Below are 23923 nucleotides of genomic sequence, written 5' to 3'. Positions count from 1 at the left end.
TCTGCCTCCCGGTGTTACATGATTCAGTTGCTTTTTGCCGAGATTACTATGCCAATGACGGACTTTATTACCAAAAGGTATATGTATCAGTAATATAGTCACCAATGCAATACAGAATCTTACTTGGATGACTTCCTGTCCGCAAGCCTAAGACTGACATTTCCCTAAACCTGGAAATGCTGGATGAACTTTTTCCAGTCCCTTCCAAATGATGATTATTTTTCACGTTGCGATCTATAATATGAAACTGCTCTCAATTCCAGACATAAACAAGAGGAAGAATCGTTAAAAGGTCGCCAAGCCCAAGAGATTGCAGACTACAAAGCCAAGAAACGGCAACTAGTCAATGATAAGCCGCTACAGTCTTGCCAGCCTGACGCTACGTTGTCTACACAAACAACGACAACAACGGCAGTGGCCTCGTCGTCGATGTCAACCGTAACCGCAGAGGAACATCATCGCACAGTGATGAATCTCAGCCGCCGGAATTCTGATAAGGATGCTGGGTCAGGCGCATCTACTCCTTCTCCTCAAGATAGTCCAGCTCACCTTCCCCTGCCGAATCCATTGGTGCACGCCTCAACATCACAACTGCACCTTGAGCCCGCTTTAAACTCGGCCGCAGTCCTCCCTAGTCACTATCCTCATGCTCAGCAAATGAAACCGGTTATGGACGGCATTCCTAAGACAAAGACAATTACGGAAGACATGTTGAAGTACGTTGATTTAGGCAAGGAGCGGAGTAAGTCCGTGTCAGAGCGGAATGAAGCCAAGCCGAATTTAAACCAGTTGAAACAGATGCAGTTACAACATGATTTGAAGAATAGTTTAAAGCAACAACAGATGCAACAGCAACAAATCACCCGGCCGCCTGCTCCTTCACAACAACAACAACAACAACAGCAAAATGTGCGACGGACTCAAAGTTTGAAAGCTGAAAGTCGGACTGTGTATCAACATAATTGTGAATCGGGCACGAATTCGCCGACTCCACAGTCAACGCCGAAAGGACATCGAAAAAATGCTACGCAAACGCAGTCGCCCCAGCTTCAGGCATCTGAAACGGTGGTGACGCCACCAGCGATGGCTCAGCCTGCTTTCGTGAATTTTCCACAAAATTTCGGTAGTCCTACTCATTCTGTGAATCAGCAAGGCCAGTTCAGTGGTCAGGTGATACCGTATGGACCTTATCCTGCGTCATTCCCCCAGCAACTGGGACCTGGCCAACAGCCCCAGATGCAAGGCCCGTACTTCCTACCCGGAGGTCAGGGCGGGGGGTTTTGGGTTCCGCAGTTTGTGCAACCTAACCAAGCACAGATTCCAGGAACACAGCCTCACAGTGACAATCCATCGAATAAGTAGCAGAGACTCGGACAGTAGCTTGTGCAACTCTTTACGGCCTATGCCTTTCTCTACAACCAAGTGCTTTCAGGTGTATCATTATATCTCACTGTGTCTCTGTATCTTGTCAGCAACGCACGCTGTTAGTAAGTCTCAGTCATGAGGGAGGTATGCTGCTCTTGTAAAAGGTGGCTTTGATGCTGAGAGGAACTGATTGCTCCTGTGAGGGATCAGTGATCGCATGAGAAACAGCAAGGTTGATAAAAACAGGTGCTGTTTGTCACAGTCAGCTAAGACTCTGGCAGAACGTCACAACTTATGCCAGTGGCCAAGTTGGGGTTCAGTTTCCCAATCGTGATAAATGAGCAAGTGATTCTAAGTTGTATGTGTGTGCCTCTTAGGGGTAGACTGGGGAAAGTGAAAGGCTCATTTCATCATAGTTATGTTGAGCAGTGACAGACTGTGTTACTACTGGTGTTGGTGGCATTTGGTGAACATATCAAGTTCGTGTCGTTTGAGAAGTGATGGAGAGCAGTGGTCTCTATATAACGAGAAAACTTCCTCTGGACCAGCTGTCAAAGTGACCAGCTGTCGATGAGACTTACTAAAAGTGGCTATTGTAACCATATTGCTGATATAGAAGCTTGAGCTGCACACAAGAGGTTGTGGGGGAGTGGTATTAGTGGGACTTTTGCTGAAGTTCAAGATCATTCCATGTATTGTATAGTGGATGGCATTCAGTGACTATTAAGCAGATTTGTAACAGATGTTTTGCCGAGAATTCTAGAAGTGTGTAATCTTTGATTCTTCAAGCTTGACTGTTCGGATGCTTCTAGAATTCTCGCTTGGTGATACGGCCCGATTGTAAAGTTACCAATTCGGCTGTAAATAATCATACACGTAAATATGCACATATTAAATTATTGATACTCTGATTATATTCTACGTAACCGAGGATATATGTCGAATCTTGGCACAGATTTAGGGATTTGAATCGTTCCTGCTTATTGTGCTGCTGACTTGTGCATATCGCCCTACGCCGCATATTTGACCTCCTATTGGCAGATCTCGGTATCATAAATACGAATCGCATTATTCAGATATCAAGCAAGTATTACCTTCATATGTGTACATTTGGCAAAAATAAAATGTTCGAGTGGAGCATTTTGCAGTCTGATCGAGAGGAACAAACTCTCTTCTCTGTGAGAATTGGAAAGTGCATATTTCAAATTGAAATATTTGGTGCTCATTATCCTCTTTGATTTGGAACGCTCATCTTTTATCAGAAGACAACGAAGTGTTATTTGGGGGGGGGGAGAAGGATGGAGTTTTGTGTTGATATTTGGCGGCGTGGGTTTGGAAATGAAATGATTTTATAAAACTAGATAGTCTGTAAGGAGTCTAACCAAAGAGGTGACTGCCAATAAGTACTCTTTTTGACAACAAAAATGATATTCCTTGATGGATTTTGCAAAGTGCGTCAGGAGCACATTCGATGTTGGTAAAAATCACCAGCAGACTCCAAAATTGGAGAAAAATATTTACCAAAAAAAAAAGGGACTTTTTTGAGGTTGGCAAGCCATATTCCTTACTGCATATCAAGTAATTTCGTATGGTTTGTCTGATCTACTTCAGTATTTCTTTGCCTTTGCATGACGTGTATTTCGAGAAGTAGACCTACAATGCCAGTAAAATCATTTTGTTTCCATAGACCTGTCGTTGAATGTCTCGGGATGGATGGAGATTTTTGTACTTTCTCTGGCGATGAGGGCAAAAATGAACATAAACACTACATCTTTCATTGACAGTTTGGTGTGAGTTCAGAATTGTAAAAATCTTGATGATCTTACACACTTTGATGTGTTGCTTCCTTTGTGCTTGCTGGTTCTGTTTACGTGTGAACGTTTGTTTCTCATCGGTACCAATGTTATTCGAGGTCTGCTATTTAGATATTACATCCAGTTTGGTGTGTAGGGACACCACATCAGTCGGCAGTGTTGCACCCGATATATGACTGAATGCGGCATACTGATACTCCACACATTGCCTCCGTGTAACTCGTATGTAGAATTTGCCGAATGTCTTTCATACGGAACTTTATGCACTCGTGTGGTTTCCTTTTGTGGCGTGCTGACGTAGGGGATACCACCCACAATAGTCAACATCTGAGTCGACTTGTGTTTGTCAGCTCTGTTCCGCTAGCTTTCTTATGATACTTTTGAGCCACAAACTTATCAATAGGTTAATACCAGATCACAAGCGCAATCATCAACCTCTATGTGTTGAACTTGGGGCTTACGATATCGAAAAATGACCTGACCAGAACAACATAGTTGAAATGACTTGATGTTCTGGCCCTTGTTCAAGGGCAGAATATCTTGAAGCCCATCAAGGTCGAGCTGTATTCAGGTTTGTGTTCACTGAGGACAACTCTGATATTGGTGAATATGTAATGAGGGAGCCACCAGTAAACCAAGATGGTCAAGGCGCTTGAGTGTTCACTTGTAAGATCGGTTGATCAACATTACCACTGTGGCCATGTTTTGTGGCTCAGAAATATTCAACAAAACAATCTTGACGATAGAATGGTCAGCACGTTTTCTCCTTTGTAAATAAACATTTGATTAAAGAGAAGTCGGCCTGTATTTTTTTATGGACTTTGGTTGAGCGACGAACTGCACTGTGACTTTTGTTGTAAATTTCATGTCAGACTGGTGCTTGTAGCAATTTCGTAGCCATTTTTTTGTTTCGTAGAGGATATTAGCCGTGCGGCTGGACCTTATTTATGGAGCTTTATGATGCCACAATAGCGTATTAATTTCATTTAATCAATTTTCTACCTCCTAATTTAAGTTGTAGTCTTGAGACTTGAAATTTAATCAAAAGTTACTCTTGATTGCATCCCTAAGGACAAGGCTGCTTGGCCTTAGGTCAAGGTTACTTGGTCTAAGGTCAAGGTTACTGGCTGCAAGAGGGTGCACAGTAGACAGGGCCCAATTGATGCCGTTGGTGGGATGTGAAGCTTCCCAGTTGAGATTTTTGGCCGAGTTAACTTTATTGAGCTGAAGATGAAGTCAGGCTAGCAGAATATGAGCCATCTATCGAATTTGTAACTGATCTGAACGTTGTTTTTGAGGAAATGGCCATCCTCAGTTCAGGAAGTTATAACTGGTGGGCAATATTTATGTGAAACATATCAAGCAAAGAATGCCGGGCTGTTTCTGGTTTATATCGATATCTGTCGTTATTTGCTAAGTGCTGGTGTGTGTTACCTTCAGCTTGAAATGCTTTGTTTCACGAGTGTCCGAGCGTGTTCTTGTCGGAAATGAACTAAGGTGTGCCGGCCTGCGACGGAACAGCCGTACCTCTCAAACTTGTAAGCTGTAAATAGAATTTTTAGTCCCAGGTAATTTTGAAGCATATGAAATGTTTGTGAACGATTCTTCATGCAGACTGCATTTACTTAATCACTCAGAATGCTCAATTTTTGAATAAAACTCTGCTTTGAAACTTAATATCTGAAAACGTCAGACGTGACAAAAATCAATTTTTCGTTGTGTTAATTTCACGTGACTTCTGTAAGTATTGATGTTGTAAATTTCACAGAAATGTCCGAAAACTCGGTAAAAAATTCGCCATTTTAAAGATTGGTAACAAATCATACTTTCGTCAGTTTCGATTTTCAAGTGCAGTATGGCTTCAGGTGAATCTTTCAAGAAGGATCAATTTGTGTTGATTTTACAAAATAATACATGGTGTCCCAAAAAAGGTAATCCATATTTCTTTAGTTTGTTGTACCAAGTATTACATTATAGGCTTGATGACCTTTATCATGAGGTTGGAATGAAGATTTATTAGCTTGCCATGGCATTAACTTAATGAGGATACCTTTGGAAAGTTGATAGTCCTGTTGCATAGTTACAGACACAGACGCTATGAGGTGCCACAGTAGCTGGCGGATGAGCTCCCCGAAGGGAGGGATGATATATCGAATCATCTTACTAACCTAGGATATATGGAAAACCTGTTTTTGGGTCACCCTGTACTGTGTCCCATCGAATGAGTAATTAAAGGATTAAGTGGTTAATTGGTTTTGATTGAGGTTCATATTTCGAATGTTATCATCATCATTATGTGTGTTTAGTTTGCACGAGGGGCATTTCACAGTAGTGGTATAAACTGGTCATAAAACTCAAGAATCTGATGTAGATTCCCCGAGAAGTTGAATACTCTTCATTCTACCAACAAGATTATTTGGCAAAAATTCACCAGAGCTTTCGAGAAACATCCATTCCTCGGTGTCATTGATCTTAGGCTGTAGAACGCCGGTGTACACCGATTCACAGAGCATTGTGATGGGGTGATATCATGAACATTCTGATCGAGTTCACTTGCAGATGTCTTGAAGATATGTTCCAACTGCTGTGAAATGGTCGCGTCTCTTGATGTACTGATTGCCATGTAGACGCATAATTCATATAGATCATCTTGTATAGAACTGCTGATATTACCCTTGCCAGTATAATGGAATCACTTGATTGACACATTACGCCACTTGGTGATTTCTTTCAAGACCCAAGAACAGCACTTGTAGTGCAAATCATATTTTCAGGTGCAATAAACTCCTGTCTTCTAAATTTTGCCTATTTCCTGTAATAAGAAATTAATCAAGATGAGCCGTTTTCAATTTCCGAATCATTCCAGAGGTTCTCATAACAGTATTACACCAATTTTCATGATATTTCAGCCAAGCATAACAGCCTTATTTCAAATTAAGAAGGATACAGTTCATAATCACTCAATGAATATCGTTGTAATTAGTCATTGTAATTAGGTTTGATAATATCTGCTTTTGAGTTATAATGTTCAGCACTCAATATTTCCAATTATTCATGTTGTTGGTGTGGTGTTCTGGTGTTCACCTTATCAAAGGGATGGATAACCTCAAAGCTCTTACAGGACAAACGTTGTCAGAAAAATATTTCAATCCCAAGTGGGAAGTTAACGTAAAATCGATCCTCGGACTCGAAAAGAAAAGTTGTCATAATGAAAAAAGGCATGTTCAATTGAGACAAATTTTTGGTGTGGTTATGACTGTCTGGAGGAATGTTTGTGCTGATAATCAGCAATGTTAAGCTGATATGGTTTGAAAGCTAGTAAGCAATGTATAACATTTCCATTCAGGTATTTACTCCAATAAATGAATCATTTGGAGAAATATCCGTGTGTTCTTTAAGAGTTGAGAGGGTGATTCCACCTGTTGGCAGATGTGATTCCTCCCTGTGTTTCGTATCAAGTTGTATGGGAGTGGCTATTATATAATCTGTATCAGATCAGGATGGCTAATGCCCAGAGCTTACTGAAATTATTTTTCTACAGCTTAGCCTAGAAACAGCAGTCCATTTCATTTCTTGGCAAACTTTGACTGTTAAATGGAGTTTTGTTTCGACAGCTGTTTTAAAACTAGTGTATAATCACTTAAGTTCACATCAGTTTCAGTTTTGATAGTGAGTGTATTATGGTTGTGAAGATCAAACTGGCATAGGTACATAATGTCTGTGGGGTGGTCTGTAAAAACCCTTCAAATCAAAGAAGGCCAATAAAGGCTAGAGTCGCGGCCACACTCGGTGAGACAAAATGACTTTAGATACTGAAATAAGTGACTTTACAGATGCGTATATTGAGACGTATGTCGTGTTTTCTGGGCTATGCTGTATGGTGCTTGTGTACATACTACCTGTATGGCTTGCCTGAAGTCGGTGTCACCATAAGTTGGTCTGTTTCAGTTGGTCTGATATGAATTTGTGTATGTTGAGGTCCCGTTGGCATCGTCAAGCTTGAGGTGGTCTCTGTTGGCATTAAGGTATAGTTTGACTTAGTTCCCGTTCATTCATGCTACCAGGAAGAGTTCGTGATTGGGTAATCTTAATGATATTGTTGTGTGGCTTTAAGAGTTGCTTCATTTTAGAAATATGCTAAGACCACCTGGGGCCTAAGTTGTCTGATGGGTGCATTCATATCATAAGCTTGGAACTTTTCGCTCATTGCATATTTTTGCTCATGCACTTCAACTTATAAAGTAGAACGGAACAGAATAAAAGAACAATTCATTCATTTGATTGAAACAACTTCAGACGATGTTGTGTCTCAGCGAAGTGTGCTTGAAGATTCCTTAAAGAAAACAGCATTTGAGGAGTTGAAAGGTGTGTGTTGTTTGGCGATTTAATACTATTGTGTCATTCAGGATGAAAAAAAACCATGGTTTGTGGTATAACTAATAGTCAGGAAGCAGAAATAACAACAATAATATGCCAGAATGTTAAGATCAATATTTAATTCATTGAATGCTAATATGTCCAGTTATCACAATATGTATGAATGTAAAAAAGTGTACAGATTTGGGACTCGGTTCTTGTAAATATTGAGCACCGAACGAAGCTTTGAAATACATGGGGCATTTTCAGCAGTTTCTTGGTGCTCGCATATTCACACACAGAAACTTAGCAGCATGAGTTGTTTGTTGTGTAGAGAACTTGGGGGATTTCAGGTGAATAAACATATTATACTAACAACTGCAGACGTGGTTTGTTGATTTTGGTACAAATGTATCAAGTCACTGATGGTAAACGAGTTTATATGTTGATCGAAAAAGATGAAACCAAAAAAAATTTGCCATGAATGTGTGTGCACCAAGACTGCAGCAAATGCATCGAAGTCTGTGATTTTAAGTTGAAATAAGATCCATTGCCTTTCTTTCTTCACTTTTGTATTTCTTGGCAGTTACTGTGATGTTGATATGTTGATATGTTCATGACTTTCCACAAGGAGGCTTCAAGACAGATTCCTCACAAACTATCAATTTGAACGGGAGGTTTTCCGTCAGACACTTCATAAAATACAACAGGAAAATTGAATTTCTAAAAGTGTTTTTATGTTGTGCTGTCAAATCACTCAAATGTCGTAATTTACCATTCGCTATCTTCGCCTTCGAGGGTTAACATTCATGAATTGATCTGCTCAATCACAATGAGCTCATCAGAACTGTGATTATGTCAACCTGGATGGCCATTCAGTCACGTTCCCGTTGAGTATAGACTTGAAATATCAAATAGTTGGACTGAGGTGATGTTGGTAAAGCTTTCACTTTTTTTGGAACTGCGGAGTCTTGAAGGTTTCATGTTGGGCTCATTCGGTTTTGGGATCACACGTTCGTTCTATGATTCAGTTTCAATTCAACGCTTGTCGAAACTGTGTATCATTTTTGTACACAATCCAAACGTTGCATTTCCTAAATAAGTAAACTTGTAAAATATGCACATAAGAAAACTGGAACCATCCAATTAAACTGTTTTAAAGCAACGAATGACTCGGAGTTATCTTCTGATGGTCAAGGGGCATCTGTCCTTTGACCAGGAAATTAAAGGTATGAGATGAGACAGTCACAACCAGACTGAATAAGACCTGGCAGCTCCACCATGTCGCCAACATGGTGAGATAGATGAAGCAGTCACAACCACCATGCATCGGGCCTCTCAGCTCCACTGTCTTGCTAACACAGTGAAAGAGATGAGACAGTCACAACGAGACTGAATAAGACCTGGCAGCTCCACCATGTCCGTCGCCAACATGGTGTGATAGATGAGGCATTCACACCACCTTGCATCGGGCCTCTCAGCTCCACTGTCTTGCTAACACAGTGAAAGAGATGAGACAGTCACAACCAGACTGAATAAGACCTGGCAGCTCCACCATGTCGCCAACATTGTGATATAGATGACCATCATAGCACAAGGTGTAGCAACAAGGTGTTGGTAAGACTGTGGACTGCCAGGGAAGATTCAGCCTGGTTGTTGATGTCTCAACTGCCCCTCATCGCAGGGATGAGTAGCATCTCTGCCTCATCTATCTGACGGGACGGCGATGGGGCATACGAGGCAACCACAACCATACTGAATTCCACCTGAAGAAGTTGACGTGGTCTAATCCGATCTTGTTGTGACTGTCTCAACTCTCCGACTGCGTGGGGGAAAGACAGATGAGCAGCCAGGTCTAATTTGGTATCGTTGCGACTCGTCCCACCATGTCGGCAACACTGCGTTGATACCAGGTCCATTCAGTCTGTGATCACGATTGTTTGGACAAGACGGTTCACCAGCATAGAGTACATCCCTACCCAAAGAAGGGCATGTATGAGGTACTGCCCTGCCCTTCAGTTTTGGCTGAGGTATCATAGATGATCAGTGGAGTAGAGCCGGAGAAGCCAGGTCCAATTCGGTTTGCTTCTGTCGACTGTCTCAACTCTCTTACCATGAAAGCAACAAGGTGGAGCTGCTGGATCCGATCGGTTCGGTTCTGATTGTCTCAACTCCCTCACCGTGTTGCCAGGCTCCTTTCAGTATGTGGTCATGACTGCCTGAACGTTCTCGACATGTTGTCAAGACGGTGGCGCTGCAAGGCCTTATTCGGACTGGTTGTGACTGTCTCCACTTTCTTACAATGTTGACACCGGGATTACAGTGGCACCACAGGTCCGATTATGTGTGGTTTTGACTGTCTCAATTGCCCTAGCGCGTGGACAAGACGGCGGGGATGTCAGGTCCAGTCCAATATGGTTGTGACTGTCTCAACAACGATAGCAGTAAGGTGGAGTTGCTAGATCGTATTTGATCTGGTTGTAACGTTCGCATCTCCAACCGCAACAAGGGGAAAGCCAGTCTAGATATGGCCGGGTTCTGACTGTCTGATCCCTCTCACGGCTATGGGGGCACAAGAGGCAGCCACAACCAGACTGCTTCTGACCTGGAAGCTCCATCCTCTTGCTGACATGGTGAGGGAGTTAACCCAAACCCGATTGGTTTGGTTGTAGATGTCTCAACTCTCTCACCCGACGGGGTAGGCGTTGGAGCTACGAGGTCCGATTGTGACTGTCTCTCTCAGTGTTAACAACACGAGAGCTGCTCATAAGACGTTACCTTAAATTACAGCGCGTTTCATGGACATTACTGTACTGAAACTGCTTTTAGCTCATCTGTCAATACAGGAACCGGGTTTAAAAGTAGACAGGGTTGTTTCATCTAGACTGTAAGTGCAGCATGATGAACACAAAGGGATCGTGTGTGGAGAAGGAGGCCGTTTTCGACTCCTGAATGTACCTTGTACCGACTCTGATATCATTGCAGTACGCCATCAGCGGACGAGTTTCGTTGTCGAGATTGGCTTAGGTGCAACTGCCATCAATTTGTATTTCACAGAAATAGTTGCTGCGCATGCGTGGGCTGCTGAAGGATTGCTTTGAGCGACGACTGCGACGCAAGCAATTATGTCTCAGGATGGATGGATGAATGGTGGACAATCAGTTGGGCGGCCATTATCAAATTTCGACTTTGATATATCTTGATGGCAATTTTGACAGATTGGTACGAAGTGAAAAATGAGGCAAATAACACCTAAACCTGAAAGAAGAAGAAACCCATAATTCAACTATCGATGACGTGGCTTTATTATTCGAGAAGTTTCAGTTCGATGTGAGATTTACAAAGTCTAATTCACAAACTTTTCTATTCAATCGATAAAATGCTTATAAGTTACATTAATTGATGGCAAATGTCATCTTTTACAATACATACGACGAAATACTCAAGTTCTTCGATAAGCTGATTCGATTTGACAACGACGAGACCTGTTAGTCTTGATTTTGAGAGTTAAAACTGGATGTCATGTAACTCTTGGGTCACCAATCTAAAGTTCATAAAATCTCGCATCTAAATATTTTTAGGGCTTATATCTTGGACAGCCTGGCACGCCTTGTCTACCTCTATGATACTACATGTATTCCATCGTTATATACTGGATGGAGCTTGGCCAATATCCTTGATGACGTCACGAATGTCGTCTGCTTCGCTAGGCTGTCACTGGTTGGAACCCACGTCTGGAAAGAAATAGATCTTGTGACTTGTTCAAATCGACCAACCATTGATAATAGGGAGTTTTCGCAAATCCCCAAAAACGCCAACTTGAACGCCTAGCACATTGTATGACCTCCTGAAAACGAGGTCCAACAATGTGACAGGCATAACAAAAAATGTTTCGACACTGCATACTACGGTGGCCCATTAGGGACATCATGTTTTTTTTAGATTCAAATACGATTATTTTTTCTCGAATTTTCTCCACGGAATTAAGTATTTTCTCCGCGGAAATAACATTTATCTCCGCGGAAATAACATTTATCTCCGCGGAAATAAATACTTTTCTCCACGGAAACAACATTTATCTCCGCGGAAATAACATTTATCTCCGCGGAAATAAATACTTTTCTCCACGGAATTAAGTATTTTCTCCGCGGAAATAACATTTATCTCCACGGAAATAACATTTATCTCCGCGGAAATAAATACTTTTCTCCACGGAATTAAGTATTTTCTCCGCGGAAATAACATTTATCTCCACGGAAATAACATTTATCTCCGCGGAAATAAATACTTTTCTCCACGGAATTAAGTATTTTCTCCGCGGAAATAAATAATTGATTCCGCTGATATGATTGGTCCTGCATTTTAGAGGACGAGGTCAAGGTGAAACTATTAACCCTTAAACCCCAACCTTGCGGTAGGCTCGGGAACCAAGCTGTACAGGCGCTGCCCGCTGGAACACGAGGCCGCTTGTCAATCCCGTTTGACATTGTCAAATCTGACAATCATCGTGTTACTTACATCTTCCACAGTCTTCATGCCAACACTATACACGTATAGTCAGATCTGACAATGTCAAACGGGATTGACAAGCGGCCTCGTGTTCCACGAGCGGGCAGCGCCTGTACAGCTTGGTTCCCGAGCCTACCGCAAGGTTGGGGTTTAAGGGTTAATAGTTTCACCTTGACCTCGTCCTCTAAAATGCAGGACCAATCATATCAGCGGAATCAATTATTTATTTCCGCGGAGAAAATACTTAATTCCGCGGAGAAAATACTTAATTCCGTGGAGAAAAGTATTTATTTCCGTGGAGATAAATGTTATTTCCGCGGAGATAAATGTTGTTTCCGTGGAGAAAAGTATTTATTTCCGTGGAGAAAAGTATTTATTTCCGTGGAGATAAATGTTATTTCCGCGGAGAAAATACTTAATTCCGTGGAGAAAAGTATTTATTTCCGCGGAGATAAATGTTATTTCCGCGGAGATAAATGTTGTTTCCGTGGAGAAAAGTATTTATTTCCGTGGAGAAAAGTATTTATTTCCGCGGAGATAAATGTTATTTCCGCGGAGATAAATGTTATTTCCGTGGAGATAAATGTTATTTCCGCGGAGAAAATACTTAATTCCGTGGAGAAAATTCGAGAAAAAAAAATCGTATTTGAATCTAAAAAAAAAACATGATGTCCCTAATGGGCCACCGTAGCATACAGCATATCCTGATCCGTTTTACCAACCCGTTTGGAGGGAATGTTCCAGCCTGTTCCTGGCTTACCAAACCCCAGGCGACATTTTCAATGAAAATATGAACTGGTGCTGCACCCTTACGGAGGAATTATTAAGTCCCAGTTCACATACCTTTTTAACGCCTACTATTTAGAACATATCTTTTCGCACGCTGCCTTCGTCTTGAAATTATTCCGGTTGCCACCACAACCACCATAGAAGAAGCGTTGGCAGCTACGCGTCCTGACGTTGTAGTAGTACCTACTGAAGCGAGCCATGCATCGACCGACCACCTTAGGCAATTTGCAGATAGCTGAAACAATGACGAAAGTTGCCATCAGACATCACAGGAATTCTCATTGGATAGCATGTACATTACACTGGACACTTCTAGAAAACAATGTATTGAACTCATTCATGCAAAGGTATTGCGCAGTTCAAGTAGTTCTCGTTTATTGACAAACTCGGAGAAGGTGTGGTAGTGCTATTCCACGATTCATGAGTATCAATGCTGTACATACATATGTGGAACTTGTTATACTACGCTGCGATTATATAGAGCTCACGTTTTCACGTAACGTGTCACTGTTCACGTTTCATGCGTGGCATGAAGAACGAACAAGTCATTTCCAAAGAGCGGGCTACATACGATTCACGAGGTCATTTTTGACCCTCACGTCGTGTTTACAAGCCTAAGTCAGTTAACTCGTGACAAGTGAATCATGACATGTGACAAATGTAGCTACAATCCAACCTTGCGTCTGGAATTGGCGGAGGCACAATATGACTTGGGACGAGGCTGCATGCGTGAGCCCTATATATCTCCGGTCTTTACAGGAAAGAACATTCCTTGGCGTTCTCTCAGATCACATACCTTTTTTAGGCCTACATAGCTTTTCGCACGCTGCTTTTGTCTTGAAATTATTCCGGTTGCCAAGACAACCGCCATAGAAGAAGCGTTGGCAGCTACCCGTCCTGACGTTGTAGTAGTACCTACTTAAGCGAGCCTTGCATCGACCGACCACCTTAGGCAATTTGCAGATAGCTGAAACAATGATAAAAGTTGCCATCAGACATCACAGGAATTCTCATTGGATAGCATGTACATTACACTGGACACTTCTAGAAAACAATGTATTCAACACATTCATGCAAAGGTATTGCGCAGTTCAAGTAGTTCTCGTTTATTGACAAACTCGGAGAAGGTGTGGTAGTGCTATTCCACGATTCATGAGTATCAACGCTGTACATACATATGTGGAACTTGTTATACTACGCTGCGATTATATAGAGTTCACGTTTTCACGTAACGTGTCACTGTTCACGTTTCATGCGTGGCATGAAGAACGAACAAGTCATTTCCAAAGAGCGGGCTACATACGATTCACGATGTCACTTTTCACCCTCTCGTCGTGATCGGTTAACTCGTGACAAGTGAATAATGGCAAGTGACAAATGTAGCTACAATCCAACCTTGCGTCTGGAATCGGCGGAGGCACAATGACTTGGGACGAGGCTGCATGCGTGACCCCATTTACTGGAAAGAACATTCCTTGGCCTCCATCTTTGTTATTAAGGTTGTTTTATCGACCAGAAAAAACGACGAGTGGAGTGAGGTTCTCGTCTGCTTTAGTGTGCGCAACGCAATTGCTACTCCCGCATTACAGTTCTGACTAATTATGAAGACTATACGAACCGACGCATTTATATCTCCAGGGGGGACATGGCCATTTTTTACAAAGGATTTTCAGCAACTTGCACACGTAACCAACCTTACACTTGAGTGGACACACTGTAACAACAAGATAACGCCATCAACATACATATGTTACTCTTTAAGTCATTTCCAAACCTTTTTGCTGACCAACAACCCAGTAATGTTCCCAACGTTGACACCGCTGTGAGTTCACAATGTCCAATCAAAGACAAAATTATTTCGTGCATACGCGATTTTGCTCATGTCCAACTAATTTTGGTTGCAGTATTTGCAGTTAACGGGAGACGGGTGATTACACAATACGCTGCTACCCCTGCTGTCTTCGCTGAACAAATCCAAAAGTATTCACCATGATTAGTTATGCGCGAGCGAAATTTCGTACGAATGAAATAATTTTGTCTTTGATTGGAGAGCGTGGTTTTGTTTCAATGTCGGGCGATGGCCTGGCTTTTGATTTTGGTGTTGGCAATGACACACAATTGGGCCGGTGTAGAAGTTTAAAATGTCCTAGGATAGAATGCCCGGGAAACAAAGGATTATCTATTATTCGCTTCAATCTCTGAGCTATTGACGGTCAGGGTCTCTATAGAACCATATTGCAGAATACAATAGAGCCGGACACTTTTTCCAGGGGGGCATTTGTTACTGTTACACCGGCTCAGGTGAAAATGTGTCGGAGGAATATCATCTTCTCTCAGATCACATACCTGTTTTAGGCCTACATAGCTTCTCGCACGCTGCTTTTGTCTTGAAATTATTCTCGTTGCCACCACAACCGCCATAGAAGAAGCGTTGGCAGCTACCCGTCCTGGCGTTGTAGTAGTACCTACTTAAGCGAGCCATGCATCGACCGACCACCTTACGCAATTTGCAGATAGCTGAAACAATGATAAAAGTTGCCATCAGACATCACAGGAATTCTCATTGGATAGCATGTACATTACACTGGACACTTATAGCAAACAATGTATTCAACACATTCATGCAAAGGTATTGCGCAGTTCAAGTAGTTCTCGTTTATTGACAAACTCGGAGAAGGTGTGGTAGTGCTATTCCACGATTCATGAGTATCAACGCTGTACATACATATGTGGAACTTGTTATACTACGCTGCGATTATATAGAGTTCACGTTTTCACGTAACGTGTCACTGTTCACGTTTCATGCGTGGCATGAAGAACGAACAAGTCATTTCCAAAGAGCGGGCTACATACGATTCACGAGGTCACTTTTCACCCTCTCGTCGTGATCGGTTAACTCGTGACAAGTGAATAATGGCAAGTGACAAATGTAGCTACAATCCAACCTTGCGTCTGGAATCGGCGGAGGCACAATGACTTGGGACGAGGCTGCATGCGTGACCCCATTTACTGGAAAGAACATTCCTTGGCCTCCATCTTTGTTATTAAGGTTGTTTTATCGACCAGAAAAAACGACGAGTGGAGTGAGGTTCTCGTCTGCTTTAGTGTGCGCAACGCAATTGCTACTCCCGCATTACAGTTCTGACTAATTATGAAGACTATACGAACCGACGCATTTATATCTCCAGGGGGGACATGGCCATTTTTTACAAAGGATTTTCAGCAACTTGCACACGTAACCAACCTTACACTTGAGTGGACACACTGTAACAACAAGATAACGCCATCAACATACATATGTTACTCTTTAAGTCATTTCCAAACCTTTTTGCTGACCAACAACCCAGTAATGTTCCCAACGTTGACACCGCTGTGAGTTCACAATGTCCAATCAAAGACAAAATTATTTCGTGCATACGCGATTTTGCTCATGTCCAACTAATTTTGGTTGCAGTATTTGCAGTTAACGGGAGACGGGTGATTACACAATACGCTGCTACCCCTGCTGTCTTCGCTGAACAAATCCAAAAGTATTCACCATGATTAGTTATGCACGAGCGAAATTTCGTACGAATGAAATAATTTTGTCTTTGATTGGAGAGCGTGGTTTTGTTTCAATGTCGGGCGATGGCCTGGCTTTTGATTTTGGTATTGGCAATGACACACAATTAGGCCGGTGTAGAAGTTTAAAATGTCCTAGGATAGAATGCCCGGGAAACAAAGGATTCTATTATGCGCTTCAATCTCTGAGCTATTGACGGTCAGGGTTTCTATAGAACCATATTGCAGAATACAATAGAGCCGGACATTTTTTCCAGGGGGCATTTGTTACTGTTACACCGGCTCAGGTGAAAATGTGTCGGAGGAATATCATCTTCTCTCAGATCACATACCTGTTTTAGGCCTACATAGCTTCTCGCACGCTGCTTTTGTCTTGAAATTATTCTCGTTGCCAAGACAACCGCCATAGAAGAAGCGTTGGCAGCTACCCGTCCTGACGTTGTAGTAGTACCTACTGAAGCGAGCCTCGCATGGACCGACCACCTTAGGCATTTTGCAGATAGCTGAAACATTGATAAAAGTTGCCATCAGACATCACAGGAATTCTCATTGGATAGCATGTACATTACACTGGACACTTGCAGCAAACAATGTATTCAACACATTCATGCAAAGGTATTGCGCAGTTCAAGTAGTTCTCGTTTATTGACAAACTCGGAGAAGGTGTGGTAGTGCTATTCCACGATTCATGAGTATCAACGCTGTACATACATATGTGGAACTTGTTGTACTACGCTGCGATTATATAGAGTTCACGTTTTCACATGTAACGTGTCACGTGACAGGAAGTTTCCAAAAATCGGGCTACAACGATTGGCGTGGTCAATTTTCACCCACATGTCGTGACAAGTGAATCATGACAAGTGACAACCTGAACCCTATTTAACTCCGGCCTTACAGGAAGGAATATTCCCTGGCCACCAGGTTGGCAATTCTAATCTTCAGCATTATTGTGTGCAATCGTTACTCCCCAATTGCAGTTCTCATAAATATTGAAGACTATACGAACCGACGCATTTATATCTCCCGGGGGGACATGGCGTTGTGATACAAGCGATGTTCTGCCACTTGCACACGTAACCAGCCTTACACTTGAGTGTGCACACTGCAACAACAAGATAACGCCATGAACGAAACGTGACACTGATATTTAAATTCGAAACTCTATTGCTGGCTAAAACTATCGTATGGTTCATGTAGCCCGCTCTTTCTGAATGACTTATTCGTTCTTCATGTCACACCTGAAGAGAGGTATCACCCTAAACAATCGCATCAGTTCAACCAACATGAGAGATTGTCCCCAAACTCGACTTTAAAGATCAAGTCCACACTCTTTGTCTTAGCAGAAAGGCTTTTCGGTTGTTTGCGGTACATGTCACCCATTTCAGTTTTCTATGAAAAATTGAAGGCTTTTCGCAAAGCGGTTTTTAGGAAAACTGGGAAGCCGAGTGCTTTGCATAAAGCTGGTCTTCCAGAACAAATGTCTCGATCAAGTCTCTGCAGCCACGACACGGGGACCGACATTTCTGCATGGATTAAGATAATACCACAACACCACCTCGCTGGGAGAGGATAGTTCCAGCCTGTTGCTGGGAAACCAAACCCGAGGAAAGATATGTACAGGTGCTGCACTCCTACGGACGAATATCATATTCTCTCAGATCACATACCGTTTTTAGGCCTACATATCCTTTCGCACTCTGCTTTTGTCTTGAAATTATTCTCGTTGCCACAACAACCACCATAGATGAAGAAGACGCAGCGTCTTAATTTTTTGTCGTAGTAGTACCTTTTGAAGATGCATCTACATGGACCGCGCGATTTGGGCATTTCGCAGATAGCTGAAACAATGAAACAGATGTCATCAGAAATCCCATGCTGTCTCGCAGGATGGTGATACACCACAGTAAGTGGCTATCATGAGAACCCATATGAAAACTTTTGTACAGGCAATAACTGAAAAGACGAATGCTGCCATGATTTCTGTTAAGAAATCGATTGCAGCAAATTTGTCATGCTACAGATGAAATAGTGCTATTCATGAGTGTCAACTTTGCAGTTCTCATAGATATTGAAAACCATACGTACGGAAGCACTTATATCTCCCACCGCGAGGACATGGAGGTTTCAAACATTTGAACTTCTGCCACCTGCAAACATGTCCGGCCTTACACTTGATGGTGCATCCTGAAAGAACAAGACGATACAATCAATGAAACTGCCAACTTTGAAGTTATTCATTTCTCTATTGCTGGCAAACACTATTTAGTATGGTTCGCAACATTGACACCGCTGCGTGCTCTGATTCCCAGTGAGGCGTTGGCTACCATCATTTATTGGCAATGACACCGAATTAACCCAGCTCAGGTGAAATGTTAATGTAGGTAAGACCTAAAAGCAATTATATCACTATTTTAAGAATTATTCCTAATAATAGGTGCTTGTGTCACCTTGTAAGACAACAAAACTAAATCAGACCACATACGTTTTTTACAACGCTTTACGCACGCTCTCCTCGTCTTGAAGTTATTCGCGTTGCCGCCGCAACCACCATAGATGAAAAATCTGCAGGTATTTGTCCGAGCGTCGTAGTAGAGTCTCGGGAAGAAGCCCTTGCAGGGACCGACCACCTTAGGTTGGCTGCAGACGGGCGTCGTAACACCTGAAACAATGATTGTGGACCGAACATGATAGTGTATAGTGATGAGGATGATGACGTAGATGAGGATGATGATGAGGACAATTCATTCCGGAACGATCTCAATGACAGGTTTCACCACAAAGAATCCCATCATGGTTCAACCAACTTGTGTGATTGTCCCCTTTCACGCATTCAGATCAACTCCACACTTTTAGAAAAAAGGCTTACATAGCTTTTCGCACGCTGCCTTCGTCCTGAAATTATTCTCGTTGCCAAGACAACCGCCATAGGTGAAGCGCTGGCAGCTATCGGTCTTGGGGTTGTAGTGGTATCTGTTCATGGAACCCTTGCACGGACCCGGCAGTTTGGGCATTTTGCAGATGGCTGAAACAACGATAAAGGTGTCACCAGACAAACATTCTCACTGGGGAACCGTACATCATAACCTCACAGTGCTCGGTTTCGTTCTATGTCATTCCTTGTCTATCCCTTGTTTTGTTACTTGAAAGAGCCTCCACCCTTGCCAAAATGGTGGTACCTGGAGCCAGCCCTTGACTCGTTCAGCGATTCGTTATTGACAAACACAGAAAAGCTGTTGTGTACTTCACGAGTGTCAACTTTGTAATTCCCACAAACTATGAATACTATACGAACCGATGCATTCATGTTTCCCGGGGGGATTGCATGGCGCTTTGATACAGAATCTTTGCTGCCACTTGCATACATAACCAGCCTTACACCTGAGTGGACACGCTGAAAAAACAAGACGACCCAATCAACGTTTTTATGTTAATGATTTCGAAAACAAATGGCCAAGAAATAAGTCATTAATGCAGGAAATAAGATGAAACAAATTGAAACTTAAGATATATCAGATCACATACGTTTTTTACAATGCTTTTCGCACGCTCTCCTCGTCTTGAAGTTATTTGCGTTGCCGTCGCAACCACCATAGATGAAAAATATGCAGTTATTCGTCCCAGCGTCGTAGTAGTATCTCATGTGTTTGTCCTTGCAGGGACCGACCACCTTGGGTTGGCTGCAGACGGGCGTCGTAACACCTGAAACAATGATTGTGGACCGAACATGATGCTATACAGTGATGAGGATGATGACGTAGATGAGGATGATGATGAGGACAATTCATTCCGGAACGATCTCAATGACAGGTTTCACCACAAAGAATCCCATCATGGTTCAACCAACTTGTGTGATTGTCCCCTTTCACGCATTCAGATCAACTCCACACCTTTGGAAAAAGGCTTTATAGTTTGTTTGAGGAGGCGTTTCGCAGAACGGAAATAGGGAAATAGGAAACTAATTGTTTATAGAAAACCTTAAAAGGTATTCGAACACTGTGAAAAGTATAATCTGTAGGTCTTCTGCCTCTACTGCCATAGCCATTCAAAACAAGAAGATCAGTTGAAAAAGGGCGAACACCGACATTTTCCCGATTCTTTGGGACTTCTACGTACAATTCAGGTCTTTGTGGACGGGGTTGGCAATCGCGGCTAGTTTTGAGTAACTGCCAGCGAGGAAAACTCTGCTGCTTGATCCGGCAATATCAAGGAGTTCTTGCTTGTCCACCTTATCCCCGATTCCAACCACGTACATTCTGACCTCGGCTTTCTCAATTGAGGCCAGTCCGCTGCAAAGGAAATACAATAGCCAAGACTCAGTCACAGGGAAAATGAAATACATGTATAACAGGACATGATAACCTGTTGTTAGTCCATATTTATTTCATATTGTCATTTGATCTAAAGCACTCCCTGTATAATTATAACGCTCTGCACTGGTCGCAGCCTCGGTATCGCAATCGGTTCCTCCATCATCGGCATAATATAAAGTATAAAGTCCCAATATAAATTATATGCAGAAAGACAATGATAGGGACAAGAAGTGAATATAAGTATTTGCCATTGACCATGTAAAATGAGATACACATTATTCCAGTATAAATCTATTGTCTTATATTACAATTGACAACACTTCTTTTGAAAGCTGAAAACCTGAACTGTCACTGTCACTGAAATATAATTCAAATTAAAACGAGACATGCCTACAGTACTTGCTACTTACCTTTCCTTGAAATATTTGCTGTCCTTAGATCCGCCATCAGTCATTAGGATTGCCATCTTTTGCACGCCTTCTCTCCCACCATTCGCGGCCAAGTATGACTTCGGAAGCAGGTTGGTCAATGTCCAGTAAGTGTGCGTGGTCTGACCACGCGAAAGTCGTTCGATAGTTTCGATAAACGCGATGAGTTTCACGATGTCGGTGTTTTGGTCCTTCAAGTGCAGAGCTATCCTACTATGCCTGTATGAGGCGAATATAATCACGCCGACCTGAAATATCAAATGGTACATGCAATCATACATTCTAATAATGCAATATTCAGTGAATGATGAGGACTTCATATATAACCTTTACATAATCTGTAAACAGGATACATGTTTCCCTTTTAAAATGTACATGGACCATTTCCTATAATCTATTCTGATTCTATACATGTAAAGAACTTTTGTTTGCTATTTTCTCTTTAGATTTATTTCATTGGAAATTTACCCGCACTTCATCCATGCCAATGGCGCCACCGTCTTTGACCACGTTGACCATAAACTTGATCATGTCACCGTATTCCGCGTCGTTGATGCTTCCGGAGGAGTCCACAATAAATACCAGGTCACGCTTGCATTCTGTAATCATAAACAATATACACCAGGTCACGCTTGCATTCTGTAATCATAAACAATAAACACCAGGTCACGCTTGCATTCTGTAATCATAAACAATAAACACCAGGTCACGCTTGCATTCTGTAATCATAAACAATAAACACCAGGTCATGCTTGCATTCTGTAATCATAAACAATAAACACCAGGTCACGCTTGCATTCTGTTAACATAGACAATAACCTCAATGCATTCTTATACAATAAACACCAGACATGAACTGTATTTAAAATAAACACAAGATCATGATTGTATTCTATAAACATAAACTGTCCTACAAGAACAGCTTTCTCCTTTGTGATAGTTTGAAATATTTCTTCAAAAAGCCAGAGGGATGCATTTTTTTCAATTTAATCACACGATTTTAAACGCTTATTATAATAAATGCATTATGGCAATACTTACTCTTCTGTATTTGTCCGTCACATCTGGTCCATAGACCAACGGCGAGCAAACACAAAAATATTATTGGAGTCTTCATCTCTCTAGAGAAACAAAGAAATATCAAAGTTATTTGAATCACTTCAGTAACTCGATAGAGATTCGATATTGACATTTTGTGAGGCGAAAAACTTAAAATTTCAAAAGAAAATTATTGAGAAATTATTTTTTTCATCAATTCTATTTTGAGGGGATTTTTGAAAGTCTTTTTTGTCCAAAAACACTTATTTGAGCCACCCAGCATAAAATTTCCATCCACGCTACATAAATTTATTTTGGGTAGATGCGAAATTTATGTTGGGCCCAATGCCTAAAGAGCAATATCATCAAATCATAACAATGGTTAATGCCACAGAAATGAAGAAATTGGTCACTTACCAATATTTCATATTTTCAAAATATTCAGAAAGGATAGAAAGCTGGTTGTTGGTCCTCGTCTTGATAGTCCTAACTGGTGACCAGGTATTCAGGGATGGGAGGTGATCCCTGATAAAACACCATCAATTAAAGTCTAACATATTTCATTGACAGGATTCATTCTGTTATCTTCAAGGTCAATTTTTAAGATTGCTTCAGATTAGAGAGTGACGTGAAACTGCGTCAGAATTTATCATGAACAGATAGGGTGTTTGATATAAAATGCGGTCTTCATTTAACCATACAGTACAAAACATTTTGATTTTGGAAATTGCCTTAAAGGACCATTGGCATTATCAAGGGCAATATTGCCCAGCTGTCGGCTGCCCAGTCACCTCCTATTCTACATAAGTAAATTCCATTAACAAATTGCACAAAAAAAGGAAAAAATTCAAAATCTGACTGAATTATCTCGCTTTTCCGATGTTGACTCCGATTTGACTCGAGTTGGCTCTCCACGCATCGACTCTTTCCACGTGGAACGCGTTTCCTGGAGCTTGTGTCTACCCCTTGACGTCATGGTGGTTTGATATATTGGTATGTTTGTTGATGCTCGTGCTGCTGGTCTTTGTTCGATGATACGGCTTATCTGAAGATGACCGGGATACCCAGGTGTTGTTGGTCAGCTGGTTTTGATGATATCTTCCAGGATATTCTTCTCCTACCCCCGGCGACAGATCCTGCTCTGCAAAGCTTTGGTTGCAAAGAGGTTGATAAACTGCTTTTTGTTTGATTTCTAATCTAGCGGGGATGAGGGAGGGACAGGGACAGGGGGCAGGGACAGGGGACAGGGGACAGGGACAGGGACAGGGACAGGGACAGGGACAGGGACAGGGACAGGGACAGGGACAGGGACAGGGACAGGGACAGGGACAGGGACAGGGACAGGGACAGGGACAGGGACAGGGACAGGGACAGGGACAGGGACAGGGACAGGGGAAATCAGAACACCAGACCTGAAGAGACAGCAGATACTGCAACAACCATACCATAACATGCTGTCACAACCAGGCATGATAGACAGGAGATGCTGGCACAACCAGACCTGATGAGATTGCAGATGCTGCCACAACCAGACCTTGATCATGAAAATTGGAGAGATTTTTATGTGTCAAATTGACCAACTTATGTCTGTTAGTCACACACTCACCGAAGACAGTCACAACCCTGGAGGAGACACTACAAATTGTATTTTGCTTCATCATTACATGACCGGAGACTGACCCACAGATAACTAGCTCAAAGTTAACAAGTAGGATCTGATATATTGAACCAGTCAACACTCAATATAAGA

At 42.0% G+C, this 23923-nt stretch overlaps 2 protein-coding genes across 7 annotated transcripts in view; one reads left to right on the top strand and one right to left on the bottom strand.

The window, feature by feature from the left end:
* Window positions 1-8700, top strand: part of LOC135491710 (serine/threonine-protein kinase WNK1-like) — a 59589-nt gene extending 50889 nt beyond the window's left edge. For all 4 annotated transcript variants that reach the window (XM_064777745.1, XM_064777748.1, XM_064777746.1 and 1 more), the window contains one exon: window positions 264-8700. In XM_064777745.1, coding sequence (XP_064633815.1) covers window positions 264-1362 — 1099 coding nt within the window. In that variant the 3' untranslated portion in view covers window positions 1363-8700. The remainder of the gene's footprint in view (window positions 1-263) is intronic.
* Window positions 8701-10816: 2116 nt separating this feature from the next.
* LOC135491203 (papilin-like) lies at window positions 10817-22688 on the bottom strand. 3 transcript variants are annotated; one of them, XM_064776921.1, is made up of 19 exons: window positions 22591-22687; window positions 22177-22256; window positions 21604-21734; window positions 21118-21383; window positions 20511-20683; window positions 19920-20096; window positions 19690-19788; window positions 19264-19419; window positions 18880-19056; window positions 18483-18581; window positions 18065-18235; window positions 17404-17499; window positions 16727-16897; window positions 16002-16097; window positions 15180-15350; window positions 14452-14547; window positions 13630-13800; window positions 12888-13068; window positions 10817-11269 (listed from the first exon to the last, which is right to left on the bottom strand). In XM_064776921.1, the coding sequence occupies exons 2-18, from the start codon at window positions 22250-22252 to the stop codon at window positions 12902-12904; spliced, it is 2493 nt and encodes an 830-aa protein (XP_064632991.1). In that variant the 5' UTR covers window positions 22253-22256; window positions 22591-22687; the 3' UTR covers window positions 10817-11269; window positions 12888-12901. The 3 variants fall into 3 exon arrangements, with proteins under 3 accessions (XP_064632991.1, XP_064632992.1, XP_064632993.1); XM_064776922.1 differs by lacking the exon at window positions 14452-14547 and having other exon boundaries at window positions 22591-22688; XM_064776923.1 differs by lacking the exon at window positions 13630-13800.
* Between the last annotated feature and the right edge of the window lie 1235 nt (window positions 22689-23923).

This window comes from Lineus longissimus, chromosome 7, assembly GCF_910592395.1.
Source record: "Lineus longissimus chromosome 7, tnLinLong1.2, whole genome shotgun sequence".
Taxonomy (NCBI): Eukaryota; Metazoa; Nemertea; class Pilidiophora; order Heteronemertea; family Lineidae; genus Lineus; species Lineus longissimus.
Note: the sequence above shows the minus strand (reverse complement) of the source record. Positions and strands in the feature narration are given on the sequence as shown.